The sequence below is a fragment of the Cygnus atratus genome, chromosome 7 (assembly GCF_013377495.2).
Source record: "Cygnus atratus isolate AKBS03 ecotype Queensland, Australia chromosome 7, CAtr_DNAZoo_HiC_assembly, whole genome shotgun sequence".
Classification (NCBI taxonomy): domain Eukaryota; kingdom Metazoa; phylum Chordata; class Aves; order Anseriformes; family Anatidae; genus Cygnus; species Cygnus atratus.
In genome coordinates, this window is record NC_066368.1 from 14,822,502 (window position 1) to 14,838,279 (window position 15,778).

The 15,778-nt window shown below is 66.3% G+C and overlaps 1 protein-coding gene across 1 annotated transcript in view; it reads right to left on the reverse strand.

Annotated features, from left to right (window-relative positions):
• Positions 1 to 802: 802 nt before the first annotated feature.
• SLIT1 (slit guidance ligand 1) overlaps positions 803 to 15,778 on the reverse strand; it is a 33,177-nt gene continuing 18,201 nt past the window's right edge. Inside the window, 37 exon segments of the mRNA XM_035540701.1 lie at positions 803 to 1,050; positions 1,129 to 1,340; positions 1,536 to 1,648; positions 1,650 to 1,687; positions 1,690 to 1,798; positions 1,800 to 1,824; positions 1,897 to 1,949; positions 1,952 to 2,051; positions 2,155 to 2,285; positions 2,359 to 2,596; positions 2,892 to 3,029; positions 3,160 to 3,253; positions 3,409 to 3,548; positions 4,094 to 4,191; positions 4,346 to 4,470; positions 4,728 to 4,891; positions 5,608 to 5,679; positions 5,790 to 5,861; positions 6,090 to 6,161; positions 6,419 to 6,487; positions 7,105 to 7,237; positions 7,820 to 7,986; positions 8,179 to 8,322; positions 8,561 to 8,704; positions 8,916 to 8,990; positions 9,117 to 9,261; positions 9,624 to 9,647; positions 9,733 to 9,896; positions 10,021 to 10,164; positions 10,280 to 10,351; positions 10,456 to 10,527; positions 10,659 to 10,730; positions 11,236 to 11,383; positions 11,722 to 11,885; positions 12,122 to 12,193; positions 12,378 to 12,449; positions 12,580 to 12,651. Coding sequence (XP_035396594.1) covers positions 803 to 1,050; positions 1,129 to 1,340; positions 1,536 to 1,648; positions 1,650 to 1,687; positions 1,690 to 1,798; positions 1,800 to 1,824; positions 1,897 to 1,949; positions 1,952 to 2,051; positions 2,155 to 2,285; positions 2,359 to 2,596; positions 2,892 to 3,029; positions 3,160 to 3,253; positions 3,409 to 3,548; positions 4,094 to 4,191; positions 4,346 to 4,470; positions 4,728 to 4,891; positions 5,608 to 5,679; positions 5,790 to 5,861; positions 6,090 to 6,161; positions 6,419 to 6,487; positions 7,105 to 7,237; positions 7,820 to 7,986; positions 8,179 to 8,322; positions 8,561 to 8,704; positions 8,916 to 8,990; positions 9,117 to 9,261; positions 9,624 to 9,647; positions 9,733 to 9,896; positions 10,021 to 10,164; positions 10,280 to 10,351; positions 10,456 to 10,527; positions 10,659 to 10,730; positions 11,236 to 11,383; positions 11,722 to 11,885; positions 12,122 to 12,193; positions 12,378 to 12,449; positions 12,580 to 12,651 — 4,195 coding nt within the window.

The window sequence follows — 15,778 nt, forward strand, 5'->3', positions numbered from 1 at the left end:
TGGCACTCGCGCACCAGGCACTGCACAGTGACATGAGGACCCCCATGGGTGTCTGCACCCCACTGCCCATGCCCCTGGGTCCGTCCTGCTCATGTCCCCAGTGCTACTGAGCTACCCACCCCCGGGCACCGCAGGGCATCTGGCTCTGGGGGCTGCTGCTGTGGAGTTGGGGTCATTTGGAGCGCCCTGGGCTCCAGCACCCCAGCCCTAGTGCCATGGGGCTGGGCACGCTGCTGGCTGCACGATGGTGGGTCCATGGCAGGGAGGGGTGCTGGGGCCCAGGGGTGCTGGCTGCGGTGCACGGCCCCCCCCCTGCCAGCCCTGGCTTGCCATGGCACACGAGGCTCTGCAGCACCAGGTCCAGCACAAAGTGTTGGAAAGCCCCCAGCTGGACACAAGGGACTGGGCTGCTTGGGGGGGGACACGCAGTGGGAACACGTGCTCCCCTCGCCAGGGGAGAAGGCAGAGACAAGGGGAGAGCAGGCATAGGGGCAGAGCAGCCAGGCACAGCTCCCACATCGGATACACATGTGTAGCTGCAGTTCTTAAAAAATTCTCTATCTACACATTTGTTTTGTTTGTTTGTTTGTTTTTTTTCCTTTTTTTTTCCAACCCTCTAGATGCAACACATCTACCCTCCTCCAGACCCGCCAGGCTGGCCGGGCTCCTCCGAGAAACATGGACGGGGTTTCGGAAACGTCCTGGCCCATGGCCACAGGGCTGCGGGGTAAAGCAAGGTCCTGGCGCCGGGGGCTCCCTGCCGCCCCCCCCGGTGTCCGCAGCAGCCCCTGCGCCCCGGCGCTCACAGGCACTGGCTGCAGCCACACTTGCTGGGCTTCTCCACCTCCTCCACGAAGGTCGCGCCGTTGCTGCACTCGAAGGCGTATTTTCGGCGCCGCGGCCGCAGCCCGGTGCAGCAGCTGGCACCGGTGTCACCGCCGCAGGCACCCCGGCACTGCACCCAGGCCACCGGCCGCGTGGTCTGGCAGATGGCGTAGCCCCGCTGCACCTGGTGGTAGTCCCGCACCGGCTCCCCCCGGCACTCGAGCTCTGCAGGACAGCGGGACTCAGCCAGGCGCGCGGTCCCCCCGGCACCGCCACCTTGGCTCCCGCTGCCCCACCACCTACCTTGGTCGCACAGGGCCCCAGTGTATCCACTGTGGCACTCGCAGGTGGGTTGGCCACCCGGGGTGAGGCGGCAGCGGCCGTGGCGGCAGGGCAGGAGGCGGCAGGGGTCGGGCGGCGCGGCCGGCTGGTTGCACAGGGCGCCCTGGTAGCCCTGGTGGCACTGGCAGCTGTAGGAGAGGGCGTCGAGGGGCAGGCACAGCCCGTGCACACACCTGCGGGCACCCACGGCCGTCAGGTGCCTGCTGCGTGGCACAGCACAGCACCGACACGCACGGCACGGTGGCACCGGCACGGGTATGGCACGGTGCGGGTGTGACATGGCAGGGCCACCGCCTGGCAATGGCTGGGCCACTTGCGGTGGGGCAGAACCGGTGCCGTAGGGCAGCCGGCGGGGCGGGGGCACTCACTTGTGCCCCTGGCAGGGGCCGCCGCGGGGCTGGTCGCAGTGGGGCCCGTCCCAGCCGGGCTCGCAGTGGCAGACGGGGCCGTGCGTGCCGGCGGGCTGGCAGATGCCGTGCAGGCAGTAGAGCTTGCGGCAGGGCTCGCAGCCCGGCACCACGCCGGGCGTCATCCGCGTCTTGGTGAAGTCCTGCAGCTCGTTGTTGATGTAAAGGTTGCGGATGCACCCGTGGAAGCTGGTGCCGTTGAGGAGCTGCCAGAGGCGGAAGGCGGCCGAGTTGACGTCCACGGGCATCCCTGGGGAGAGCGGGGCCATCACCGTGTGCCCGGCCACCCCCTGCCACCCCCACTGCCCTGCTGACCCCGTACCTCCCACGTAGAGCGGGGCCTCGCTGTTTAGGGTGTAGTGCTTGCCCGAGTTGTCCATGGTCATGGGGCTGCCGCCGTCGATGGAGAGGTTCACCATCTGGTCGAAGGTCACCAGCTCCACGGTGTGGAACTGCCCGTCGTTGATGGTCTCGGCGCTGGCAGGGAGGGCCGTGTCACCGGGGCGCACCCTGTCCCACCGGTGTGGCACCGTGCCCGCGCAACGGGGTCAGGGCCGTGGGGAGCAGGGACGGCCGGTACCTGTATATGGCCGAGCTGGGGTGGGTGCCAGGGTCGTAGCTGACCCTGACGTGGCCCTGGTACAGCTCCACGGCCATGTGGTCGCTGTCGCCGTTGTACAGCAGGATGCCATTGCCCTCAGCCGTGGAGACCTGGGGGTGGGAGAGGTGGGACCCCGCACCCCATAGCTTCCCCCCGCCGCCCTGCATGGCCCCGCACCCTCACCTGCAGGGTGATGTTGGCCCGGGGCCAGTCCTGCAGGTCGGTGAACTGCAGGTACGTGTCGCGGTCCACGAAGTTGACGCTCAGCAGCTTCTCGCACTTGGGGCCGCCGAAGCCGGGCAGGCACTGGCAGAGGGCGCGGGTGCCCCGCTCCACGCAGGCGGCCCCGTTCTGGCACTCGGCTCGCTCGCAGGGGCCGGGCTGGCCGGCGGCACGGGGCGGCATCTCGCACAGCTGCCCGCTGCGGGGCCGAGGGCGCGCTGGGCACGGGGCTGGGAAACCTCCCTCCCTGTCACCCCCCATCCCACGGGATGCTGGCAGCACCCACCCATGTTGGGGTCCCCACCTGCCCTGCCCGGTGCCAGCAGCACCAGGGGGACATGAAGATGCCAAGCCCTGCCCTGGGGTCCCTCCCGGGGACCACACCATGGGGACGGGGATGGCCTCTCCTCGTACGCTGCAGGGATGGCTGGATGTGGTGGCCAGGACTGGTCCCTCCTGCACGGTGACACCCCCGTTAGGCCCCCCAGCGGTACCTGTAGCCCTCGGTGCAGAGGCAGGAGTAGCCGTTCACCTCGTCCACGCAGCGAGCATTGTTCTGGCACCGGTGGTCCTGGCAGTCGTCAAAGTCCTCGCTGCAGTTGCTCCCCACATAGCCGGGCACACACTCGCACCTGGGGCAGGATGGGGATCACGGCTGCCCCAAGCCCGCTGCGACTCCCCAGCATCCCTCCCCAGTGGCCCCCCACCACCCTGCAAGCTGCAGCCCCCCCAGAAACAACCCCGCTGTGAGCCAGGGCTCACCTGGGCCCCTGGCTGGTGGAGATGCACGTGGAGCCGTGCTGGCAGGGGCTGAGCTCAGCCGAGCAGAAATCCGGCGGCTGCTCGCAGAAATCCCCTGTGGGGCAGAAAGGGGGTGCCAGGGGGTACCCAGACGGGTCCCCACACAGCTCCAGACCCCGGGGGACAGCCTTAGACCCCAGAAAAACACCGGGCACGTCCTGCTAATGGGATGGCAAGGCCGTGGCGCCAGCTGGCTCCCACGCCAGTTACCTGTGTAGCGGGCAGGGCACAGGCAGGTGTAGTTGGTGGCCCCGGGCACGCAGGAGCCCCCGTTCTCACAGCTATGCTCCTTGCAGGGGTCACTGACGGTGTGGCAGCTCGGGCCCTCAAAACCCACTGCACACAGGCACCTACAAGGCAGAAAACAGCATTTTGGGGGCGATCTCCCCAAAAACACTGGCACACAACCTCGGCACGGAGCACACGTGCACACGGGGGCTCCGGGGAGCAGGGCCCTGCGCACCCCTGCCCTGCAGCTGCCCAGGGAGCAGCACAGCCCAGCCCAGCCGGGCGCTCGGCGAGGATGCTGAGTTGCCAAGACAACGGGCTGAGAGAGGCCGTTTAGCACAGGAGGCCACGAGGCTGCGCAGCCTTCCTCCGCCTGCAGCCCGGCGTCTATTTTCGGCTGCTAATTGTGCCCCAGTTCCCAGAAAAGCCTGAAGCATTCGGGGTAGCGAGCGTTAGGCAGGGGCATGGCTGCTGGATCAGGACCGCATCCTGCCCTGTACCACGGCTGCAACCAGTGCCCAGCAGAGGGATAGAGCTGCCGGGTCTCCAGGACCCGGGCGAGTGCGATGTCCCAGAGAAAGGAAGCACCTTGCATGTCCCTGGGGTGCCACTGCTCCATGCTGCTGCCCCAACACCCAAATTTCACGGGTCCCCATGCAGCACTCACCTGAACCCGCCTCCTTCCCCCTCCTGGGGCTGGCAGGTGCCGCCGTTGGCACAGGGTTTGGAGGAGCAGCCGTCGAGAGGCACCTCGCAGTCCTTGCCCTGGGGATGGAGGGAGCGGTGGGAGCGAGGAGGGGGCTGTGGCACCGTGCCCTGTCCCCCCCCGGCTGCTGCAGGCATGCAGAGCCCCCGTGTTGTGACCCCACACGGTGCAGGGACGTGTCCACCCCAGCTGGGGACCCCAGGGCCACGCTACCTTGTAGCCGGCGGGGCAGGCGCAGCGGTAGGATCCGAGCGGGTCATTGTGGCAGGTGCCTTGGTTCTGGCAGGGGCTGGAGAGGCAGGGGTTGCACTTGGCCTGGATGCTCAGGGCTGGGGGCCCTGCGGGGAAGGAAGCAGGGATGCGGCCGTGAGCACGGGGAGGCAGCGGGAACGGCCACGTGCATGTTGGTCACCAGGGATTTGCCACCAGCAAGGGGACCGAAGAAACCCTATTTGATAAAATCCTCCACGTGCCGGTGTCCCTCATGCCCACGGAGCATCGCTGCCGTGCACGGAGCAGGAGGCAGCCTGGCTCGCCCACGGAGGGCACGGGTGGATGGACAGACAGACAGACAGACAGCACAGGCGCTGCTCACCCTGGCACTCAAACTTCTTGGCAGGGGTGGTGAGCAGCAGCTTCCCTTCCATGTCGGGGGGCCCGGCGCAGCGGGCGATGCCCGGCTCCTTGTACCCGGTCTTGACCCAGCTGGAGAGCCAGCGCAGGTTGCAGCTGCAGTACAGGGGGTTGGCCCCGATGGCTCTGCAGGGGAAGGAAGGGCAAAACTGGGGGCCCTGAGGGCTGCGGTGCCTCCCCTCCTGCCCACGTCCCCGGCCCTGGTGCTAAAACACCCTGAGCCCCCATCCCACTGCAGGGAAGGGCACTTTATCTGCCACCCCTGGAAAATGCAGGGAAAAAATCTCCCACCGCTGCAGCACGGGCAAGCACTGGGGTAAGACAGGCCGGGCGGACGCAATGCAGTGGGGACGGCGCACGCCGTGCTCGGGAGAGGTGCCAGGCCTTGAGGAGGCAGCAGCGGCACGAGCCGGCAGCACCGGGGCTGTGCAGGGCTGTCACTGCCGGCGGATGGCGAGACGGAGGGCTGCTAGTCCTGCTGCTCGCAGCGAGGGGCAGGGATGGCGAGGGCAGGGGGTCTTCCTGAGAGCATCCCAGACGGTGAGATGCTCTCAGCATCAGCAGGAGCAGCCAAAATGCCCCAGGTGCCAGGAGAAGGACCAGCCACTGGCACAGAGAGCAGCAAACACATTACCACAGCACAGCAGATATGGCATGTGCACACCTGGACCAGGGCTTTCAGCATAGGGAGGGCCGGCACAGCACTGGTACACCCTGCAAACACTTCCCCCAGCACCAGCCCAAAGGGAAGGGGAGGCAGCACAGCCCCTAGGCAGCCCCGTGGCTTTTGCAGGTCTCCCAAACCTGCGTTCAGCCCTCTGCCTGGAGCAGGAGATACTCACAGGTGGGACAGGGAGGTGACATCTGCGAAGATGCCCTCGGGGAGGCTGGAGATGTCATTGCCGTGGAGAGACCTGCGGAGAACAGGGAGCCCCGTGATCCCAGCGCCTCCGGGTCCCCTGCGTGTGACATGGGGACGTGGGGACAGTGCGGGGCGGTGAGCAGGGCTGGGGCAGGCACTTACAGCAGTCGCAGGGAGCGCAGGCCCTCGAAGGCCAGCGGCGGGATGCACTGCAGGGAGTTGTAGCTCAGGATCCTGCGCAAGGGAAGGAGGAGGCGACACAGCACGGCAAGCACCACGAGAAGCTGCACGCCCCCGCCAGCCACCCCACGTCCTGCCCGCCGGCATCCCCGGCAGCTCAGCCACCCCTTCACCCAGGTGAAAGGGGAGATCCTGCTGTCCCCGGCACCCCTGGTCTTTGGGGTCCCCTAGGAACATCCCCCCACAACTCGGGCAGGCTGCAAGCCCGGGGAGCGCACTTACAGGGTGGTGAGCTGGCTCATGTTGGTGAAGGAGGAGTTGCTCAGGGAGCTGATCCTATTGTTGCTCAGGTCGCTGCAAAACACAGAGCCCAGGGGCTGGGGCCAGCCCTGCCTCGTCCCCGCTGGCTGCCCACCCACCCGCACGGCTCTGATGGCCATGGGGTGCCCAGGCACTGCTCCCAGCCAGCCGTGTTGTGGGCAGAGCACAGGGGTCCCTGCGCGCATCCCTGCCCTCATGGGGGGCGTCACACCACGGGGACAGCCTGAGCTGTCACCCACGGGTCCCAGCAGAGGGACCGGCTGCCGGGGCTCCTGCCCCTGGCTACTTACACAAGCTGCAGGTACTTGAAGGTGGAGAGCTGCCCCGGCACCTGGGTGAACTGGTTCCCATCCAGGTAGCTGAAGGGAGAAGGGAAGCACCTTGGGGTGGCCGAGAAGCACCCTCTGCCGTCCCACTTCTGCACGGAGCCCCCCCACAGGCTTTGGGCTGCAGGAGCACCCCCAGCATCACCTCCCTCCCTGCACCCACGGGGATCCCAGGGCCTCCCTGGCTGCCGGGGATCCGGGATGCACACGCATTCGCACACCCACGGGCCCCACATGCGGGTCCCCGGGGGCAGTTCCCCAGCAGTGTGTGTGTGCAGGCAGACATGTGCTGCCTTTACACACCCGCCGCGAGCGTGGGCGGCCGTAACTACTCGCAAGGCATGTGCGAGAGAGGAGGATGCGGGGAGAGGAGGGGGATGCGAGACAGAGCAGGGGTGTGAGGGGGTGTCATGCATATGCATGTGCACAGCCCGTGCACGGGGCAGGCTGCTGGGGACCCTGCGCTGTGACAGCAGCCCTTGCACACCACCCTTGGTGGCCCTGAGGCTGCAGAGGGGCTCAGCACCGTGCTGGGGTAGCACCTGGGCACGGTCCCTTTGCCCCCAGCCAGGACAGGGGTGCACCCTGACCCCAGACACCCTGCAGCAGAGTGGTGGATAAGGAAGGGAGACCCTCGATGTGGCACTCACAGCTCCGTGACGTTCTTGGGGATGCCCCTGGGCAGGGCCTTGAGGTGCTTGTTGCTGCAGCGGACCACGGTGTCGAGGCAGGTGCACTCCTGAGGGCACTGGGGCCGCGGGATGCAGCTCGTCTCCTCCTGACCTGCACAGGGCAAGGAGGAGCCACAGTGTCACCAGGGCACGGTGTGACACCCTGCAGGCACCACGTGAGGCTGGGCTTGGTGCCTTATACCTGCAGCACCCGCACCCATCATCTCCCCTCGCCCCAAAGCAAGGGTGCAGCACCTGGGTGCATGCAGTCCTGCTCCTGCACCCAAACTGCCACCCCACCAGGATGGGTGCGGACAGACAGCTCAAGGCTGTTCGGATTTTTGCCATTTTCAGGCAAAATTGCAGTCACCGAGACTGCAGAGAGAAGGGCAAGCAGCAGCCCCAGGACGGCCGTACGTTATCTAACCCCTCCAGGCAAGGCGCAGGGCTGTGACGAGTTGGAGGGGGATGATTCGTTTGTAAATATTTTCTAGAGGGCTGAAAAGCTGTTCTAATTTTTCTTTAAAAAGGGGCTTTTCTCTCGACACGCACGTTCCCTGCCCGCTCCCTCTGCCCAGCTCTGGGGCATCGTTAGGGGAGGGCACCAAGGGGTGGGGGGACCCCAGCTCGCCGTGGGGTGCTGGTGGCTGGCACGGGACCAGGGACGGCGCTGGGACGGGAGGATGTGAGTTACCTTCCTCACACCTGAAGTCGGGGAAGGCCACGTCCTGCAGCGGGATCTGCCGGAGGAAGTCGGGGTTTTGGCACCGCGGGTTCCCCGTCACGATCTTCCTCTTGCGCAGCCAGTCCCCCAGCCAGGCCAGCTGGCAGTTGCAGTTGAAGGGGTTGGCGAGCAGGTTCCTGCACACGGGGGGGAACCGGGGGGGCACCACCTGAGACCTGGGACAGCCCCCCCGGGTCTGCTGCACCTCCTGCACCCCTGGTGCGACAGGGACAGCCGAAGGGCCAGGACCCCCATCCGCCTCCACCTCCCACCAAGTGGTCTGTGAGCACCCCCGGGGTGGGGTCAGCGCCCTGGGGCCCCCGACGTACAGCGTGGAGAGGGACTGCAGCGTGTCGAAGGCGCCCGGCGCGATGGTGCTGATCTGGTTGTCGTACAGCGAGAGCAGGCGCACGTTGCGCAGCCCCGTGAAGCTGTCGTTGTGGATGCAGCTGATGCGGTTGTTCCTCAGCATCCTGCGGGGGGATCAGGGCACCTGATAGCCGTGCCCGGGCTGTGCACACCTCAGGCAGGACCTGGGTGGCTGGAGAAGCCTCTGCCCACCCCCAAGGGCTGTAGTTGACACCAGCCCCAGCTCTGGATACAGCGCTCCTGAGCTGGCCCCGCAGCGATGCCAACAGCACCAGGCTGGTGGCATGGGCAGGGGCAGAAGGAGCAGGGACATCCCCGTTCCCATGGTGGAGGGAGACTCACAGGGTCCTCAGCCCGTCCAGGCCCCTGAACATGCCGCTGCGCACCGACTCCAGCTGGTTGACGGTGAGGTGCAGCTCGCTGACGGACGCGGCCCCCTCGAACGCCCCGTCCTCGATCTCCGACACCTTGTTGTTGCTGAGGTTGCTGCAGGGAGGAGGAAGCAGCAGGCTGGGACAGGGGGGCTCTGCCCTGGCTGCACCCCGAACCCTGCCACCTTGAGTCCCAACGAGCACCCCATGATGGCGGGGGTCCCTCGGGGGGGATGTGCCCCAATTTCGCACCCCGACATCAGGACCCCATGCACCTTCCCACCCCCCAGGCACTCCCGGCAGGGCTGTGCCTGCCTGATCCTCACATTTTCTTCAGATGAGGAAGCTTCTTGAAGATGCCGGTGGCCTCCAGGACGGAGATTTCATTGTTGTTCAAGCGCCTGGGGTGGGCAGCAGGGAAAAGAGCTCAGGAGATGGCTGCGAAGAGCCTGGCACAAACCGAACCCTCAGCGAAACCCGGCGCCGGTGAGGCTGCGGCCGCGGGAGGGGAGGGCAGCGGCTCTTACAGCTCGGCCGTGGACTGCGGGATGCGCTCCGGGATCTTGGTGAGCTTCAGGTTGGAGCACTCGACCACGCCGGACTCGCAGCGGCACTTTGGGGGGCAGACCACGTCGCTGTTGCACTCGCTGTTGAGCTGGTAGTCCTCCGTCCCTGCGCGAGGGCAGGGGCTTGGGGGCTGCACCCAGCCGGGTGCTGCTCTGGCCCTCCCGCGCCCCAGCCAGTCCGAAATGTGCACCTACGGTCCCCTGTGTGCCCAACGTGTGTGTGGGGGGGGTGTGCACAGGGGACGTTATCCGCAGGGACATTTGTCCTGGGAATGTGGGGTGCTGCAGCCAGAGCCCTTCTGCACCTGGAGCCATCTGTGCCCATGGGGATAACGGCATGGTTGAGGCTGCAATCCCTCCCAGCACCCAGTGCTTTTGGTAGCGCAGCACCCAGACCTCAGCAACCTGAAAATATGGGAAACGCAGGGCCAGACCTCAGGGTCCTGCGTGAGCACCACTGCCTCTTACCTGGGATGAAATACTGCTCCTTGGCTGCAGAAAGAAAAAGCACGTCAGCACCACCGAGTGCACGGCAGGGGACGGAGGGCTGCAGGAGGGGGACGAGGACGGCTCTCACCCGAGCAGCGAAACTTCTTGCTCTTGATCTGCCCGATGCGCTTGTTGGCCAGGCGCCGGGGGCTGGCGCAGCGGGCGCCGCTGGTCTCGATGGGGTTGGCGCGGAGGAAATCCGCCAGCCACTTCAGGTTGCAGTCGCAGACGAAGGGGTTCTGGGCCAGGTGCCTGCGCCGAGGGCAGCGGGTGACCAGCAGCCACCGGGGGGGGGGGGGGACACCTGCTGCCACCACACGGGGACCCCGCTGCGGCATCCCCCAGGACGCCGCCCCGCAGCCGTGCGGGCACTCACAGGGTCTGGATGGCCCGCAGGGAGGTGAAGGTGCCCTTGGCCAGGCTCTGGATCTTGTTGTCGTAGAGCGAGAGCAGCGAGAGGTTCTGCAGGTCCTGGAAGGCGTCCGCCCGCACGCAGTTGATCTTGTTGGCGTTGAGGAGCCTGGCGGGGAAGGCAGGAGGTGAGGATGTGGCAAGCCCTGAACTCCTGTGTGGTGCCACGGCCGATGGCACTGACGGCCCCAGTGTCCCCGCGGAGCATCCCACCGGAGCCTTACAGCAACTGCAGGGCAAAAAGTCCCCCGAAGACGCCCTTGGGGAGGTCCGTGATCTTGTTGCCGTACAGCACCCTGGAGAAAAGGGGGGTGTGAGGGGTCGGGTGGGGGCAGCACTGGGCAGCACCCAGGGGTGCCACCTCCACCCTGCGCCCCGTGCCCCCCGTGCGGGCACTCACAGCGAGTTCAGCGAGCGCAGCCCCTGGAAGGCGTCGGGGGCGATCTCCGAGATCTGGTTGTTGCTCAGGTCTCTGAAACCCAAAGGAACAAGGCGGCCTCACCCCATTTTTCTTTCACCCCATGGCCCCGTCCTCCCACTGGGGTCCTCCCAGCAGCGGCCTGAGGGGTGTGGGGTGCTGGAGCAGTCGGGGAGCACGCTTACATCCTCCGCAGCTTCTTGTAGGGGGAGAAGGCGCCAGGGGGGATGGACTTGATGCCGTTGAGCTCCAGGCGTCTGCAATAAAAAGGAGGAGAGGTGAGGGCTGCGGGGCTGGCCGAGCCCCAGCACCCCATGGATGAGCTGGGGGGGCTGCAAGACCCCAGGCTTGCAATAAATCACCCCACCGGAGCAGCACTGGGGACAACTTGCAGCTTGTGGTCAGGGCTTTCTCCATCAGGGAGTGTGACACGGGGGGACCACACTGGTGGGGGGCACAGAGGGCAGCACTGGGGGCCGGGGCAGCACCTCCTCCCCCCAGCAGCCTGGGTCTGGGGGCACCGGCTGCCTCGCATGCCTCGCATCCCAGCAGGGGCTTTGCGCCGTAATTGGATTCCCCTAAGGAGATTATTTCTCTATTTACATTTTTAATGCAGCTAAATCCAGGGATGAACCTGGGCAGTGTGAGAGAAGGGCAAGGCCCGCTGCCCCGCAGGGGCACTCGTCCCCATGTCCCCCCGCCTCGAGCCACCCCGTGCCGGCGGTGACTGCAGGGTCCCCGCCGCCGCGGCCCCGCACTCACATCTCCGTCATGGTCTCGGGCAGGTTGGCGGGGATGGCCGTCAGCCCCTTGCCCCGACAGTCCACGATGCCGTTGCTGCAAGTGCACATGGCCGGGCAGGAGCCGGAGGACAAGCTGCAGAGCTGGGCACGTGCCGCCTCCGTTTGTCCTGCCGGGGAAGCGGCCAGCACGGGGATTGCAAAGGGCTGGGACAGGAGGGTGGCACCGCCCCGGGAAGGGACCCTGGTGGCACGGAGCTACGGGTGCACAAGGTCCCTCTGTGCCCCAACCCCATACAAAAGGCACGCAGCTCCGCAGGCACGGACTTACACCCCCTTGTCACAGCGACAGGGTGCAGGTGTCCCCGTGGTGTCCCCACACCAGGGCTGGAGCTTGTGGCGCGCATCTGAGCCCAGGCAGCGGAGGTGGGCTGAATCCACGGGGCAGACTTTGTGCCCCCCGTCCGTGTCCCCGCCCCGGTGCCCGCCACCTCCCCGACCCCCTCACCAGCGCAGCTGAACTCATTCTTCTGGATCTCGGCCACGTTGAGGCCGCGGAGCTGGGCCGGAGCCGCGCACTGGGTGAAGAGCCCGATGGTGGGGCGCTGGCGGAGCCACTGCGACAGCCAGGCCAGGTGGCAGTCGCAGAAGAGGTGGTTGGAGTGCAGGCGGCTGCGGGCGGACGGGGGGTCAGCGGCTGTGGGATGCCCCCTGCCCACCACCCCGAGCTCTGGTGGCCCCAATTTCCCCAACCCAAATGCCACTGGCACATGGAGAGGGTGCAGAAGCAGTCATGGGGAACCTGAGGGCATCTCCCCAGGTTGCCAAGGCCACCTCGCTTGGAGGGTGGCAGGGGTGTCCCCTCCAACCCCTCCGTCACCTCCCGCCCCCACGGCCCCCACACTCACAAGGTCCGCAGCTTGGGCATGTGATTGAAGCTGGACACGGGGATGGAAGTGATGTTGTTGTTGTTCAGGGTCCTGCAGGAAGGCGGGGGGGGCAGGTCAGGGCGGCCAGGTCGTAAAGGGGAGCGTGAGATGGTCCAGGCGGCACCAACCCCCTGGGAGCAGCAGCACCCACCCACTCCCCACTTTGGGGTGGATGGATGGAGAGGCGAGGGAGGGCGTATGGGCTAGGGACTGCAGCTGGCCCCTGGCCACTTACAGGACCTCCAGGCCCCGCAGGGCACGGAAAGCACCGTCCTCGATGCAGCTGATCTGGTTCTTGTCCAGTTGCCTACGGGAGAAAGCAGCAGGAGCGTTGCTGGGACAGCGCAGGGCCGCCGGCTGGCTCCCCGTACTGCCCGCTGCCCAGCCGACCCCAAACTCCTCCGAGCCAGCCCGCGCCCGGCCCTGCTGCCACTCACAGGTTCTTGAGGTCGGTGGCCCCGCGGAAAGCTTTCCTGGGGATGGCCTGGATGAAGTTCTCGCTCAGGTCCCTGCGGGAGAAAGAGGCAGGAAGGAAAATGAGCAGTGCCTGCACGACACGATGCTGCGCGGGGTCAGTGTGTCCCCAGGTGGGGTCATGGCATCCAGGGATGCCCAAGGGGCTCTGCACAACCATAATTTGGCCCCCAGGGACCTGCAGCCCCACTGGCCACACCGAGGTGACCCTGGCTCCATCCAGGGGGCCTGCATGTGGCTGGGGCTCCCTGGCACTGGCGTCCTCTGGCTCCAATGAGCAGAGCAGCAGGGCACAGCTCCGGGAAAACCCTCAGCACTTAAATACCCTGTGACTGCTATAATTACAGGTCCCTGGTGATTAACCGGTAATTACACTCGGTGGCTCCAACGGGCATTCCCATGGAGCCTGCCCCGCGCTTCAGAGGGCACCAATAATCAGGCCATTAATTTATCACCGTCCGTGCAATCACCCGCTCTGCGCACCAGGGGATTGGATGCCCTGCCTGCATCCAGGCTGGCTTTTAACAAGCGTGATGGCCAAAAACCTCACTGCAAAGTGGGCTCTGGGGGCACCAGCTCAGCCCACCCCAACCTCAGGGTCCATAGCCACAGCAGGCAATGGGGACCTGGACACCGGGGAGTAAATTTGTGCCCCATGCTGCCATTCCCTCTGCCTCCCCGGGGTCCAGGAGCCCCTCAGCTCAGCAGACACCTGCACTGCCTGCTCCCAGAGCCCTGCTTCAGCGTCCTTTGGGGCAGGAGGCCGAAACCTCGCTCGTGTTTCTCCACTCGCAGCACACGGCAGCCCCGGCGTGCCCGGGGAGCGAATCCCGGCGTCTGCCTGCAAGCTGCTCACTTCCAGCTCGCGAGGCAAATGCGGCGAGAAGGTTGCAAAACTTACTCCGCGAGGCTTCTCCCCTTCACAGCTTTTCGTGGCAGGCACCGATGAGGTGCTGCCGTTCGGGGTACTGAAGCCAAGAGGGACAGACGCTGGATGCGAGGGTTTCAGCAAGGCCCCGGTGCGGCGCGCACGCTGCCGGCACGGTTACCCAGCTGACGACAACAGGACAAACACATGCTTTGCCTGCGGGATCCTCAGTCCCCGGCGTTAGAACAAGGCCCGGCCCCTTCCCTCCTGGTGTTTCGTCGCTCCCAGCTATGTTTGCTTTACACTTTGGCGCCGAGGAAACAGCAGATGGCACGGCTTCTCCTCGCTCCGCCACACGGCTCCCCGCACCCTCGGCGGCCGTGCCAGCGCCACCTCGCACCCCTCCTAACACCCTGTCTGTCCTTTCTGGTTTTGCTTCTAGGTTTTTTTCTAAGACCTCAAGTTCAGGAGCTCCTGGTTGCTGAACCCAGAAGATGCCCAAGCAGCCGGCCCATCCACCGCTCCTCCGTCCCCTTGGCACGGGGACCACGCAGCTCCCTACACGGTGAAGGCGCAGAGGGCTCTGATAGTCCAGGGGGCGCGAAGGGGGAGGATGAGGAGGGGTGAGCAGGCTGTGGGGCTGTGCAGCCTCTCTCCTGTGAGTGCCAGAGGGCAGAGTCAAATGCCTGCACTGCCCACAGCCTGGGTGAGCCCTCCGGGGGGGCTGCAGCCAACCGCTCACCCGAACCGGGAAGCTCGCACCTCCTACGCTCAGCGGGCACGGTGTGGCTCAGGCTCTCTGCAGCCCGTCTGCAAAGCAGGCCCCCCGCTTGCTCCCCAGGAACATTTCCACCCCTTCTTGGCCCAGCCCCATCGCAGACACCTTCTGTCCCCACTCTCACCTCCTGGAGGGCTTTCTGGCCCAGCAGATGCCTGCTAATTAGCAGCCACCATCCCCAGCCCACGGCTGCGAGATGGGGAGGGTTCGCGCTTCACTTCCCTGTCTCCCGGCACCTTACAGCCAGGCTCCTGGGCCAGGTGCTGACAGGTAGCATGCAGGACGTCGGTGTTTAAGCACCTGATGCAGCAGGTCGTGATTTTGGAGACTCACCTACTTGGATCTCATCCCCCAAAACGCGAGGGGGATAATGCGTGCACGGCGCTGGCCGGTGCGACACGAGGACGTGCCGCGGAGCAGGCGGTGCCCTCACAGCAGGGCAGGGAGGCATGAGCTGGGAGCCCCGGCGTGGTGCCAGGTGGGGGGCACGGCCCCCTCGGGGCTGGCAGGGGCTCGGCAGCGGGAGCCAACCCCCCAGCGCGCCGCCCTGCCTGGCGCTTAGCGGGGCGCCCGAGCAAAAACTGTTCGACATCACTTCCCAGTGGGGAGCCCACTCAGGCAAACAAACCCCGGCAGCCTTAATCTCCGCTGCCAGAGCCCGGCGGGCGGGAGGGGGCCGCAGCGGCCAGGCAGGGAGGCCGGGGCTGTCACCACGCTCCCATTCTCCCGGCTAATCCCGACTTCACACTTTAACCTGATTGAGCCTTGTTTGGAGAGCTGGCTCCCCATGCGCCGCGAGGGGATTAGGGCCGGGCGCAGCGGGGAGGTAATCGCTTCCTAGTGGTGCTGGCCCCGTGTCCTCCGAGCCCCCCGCCGCCTGCCAAGCGTGCTGGCAGGGCCTGGCGGCCCCCGACACGGTGCTCCCCGTGCTGCAGCTCCCTGCAGCGGGCAGCCCGGCTTGGCAGCATCCGCCAGGGCGAGCAGGGTAAATACTGGGGGGGTCCCCACCCTGTGGTGGGGTGCTGTGCTGGGTGAGACCTTGCCGGAGGAGTCAAGCGAGGGCCATGGCGCTATTAAGCAATGCGGTGTCCCCACACAAGCTGTTTTTCCCAAGGCAGAGGGACAGACAGCATGTCCCTGCTCCACAATTTACTCGAGGTAGCGGTGAGCCTGTGATGCTGCGAGGATGCGGTGCCCGAGGAGAGGTGTCCCGGCCTCCCGGGGAGCTGCTGCTGCTGCTGGGGACAGATGTCCTGCAGCTGCACTAGCAGGGAGCTGGGGGACCGAGGCAGTGTTTTGCCCACCGTGCCACCCACCCCTGGCCCCACCTCAGGTTCGCGCTCCCGCAGTGTGAGCATTACGTCAGGCTGTTCGATTTTCAATGGGCTCCGCCAGCCCAGCTGCCATGCTGGCCGAGGGGGACGGGGCAGACCGCCCTCCTGCATCGTCCCTGCCTCAAAGTGCCACCCCTGAGGTCACCGGGAGCCTGCTGCCACCAACCAGGGCGAGGGAGGAG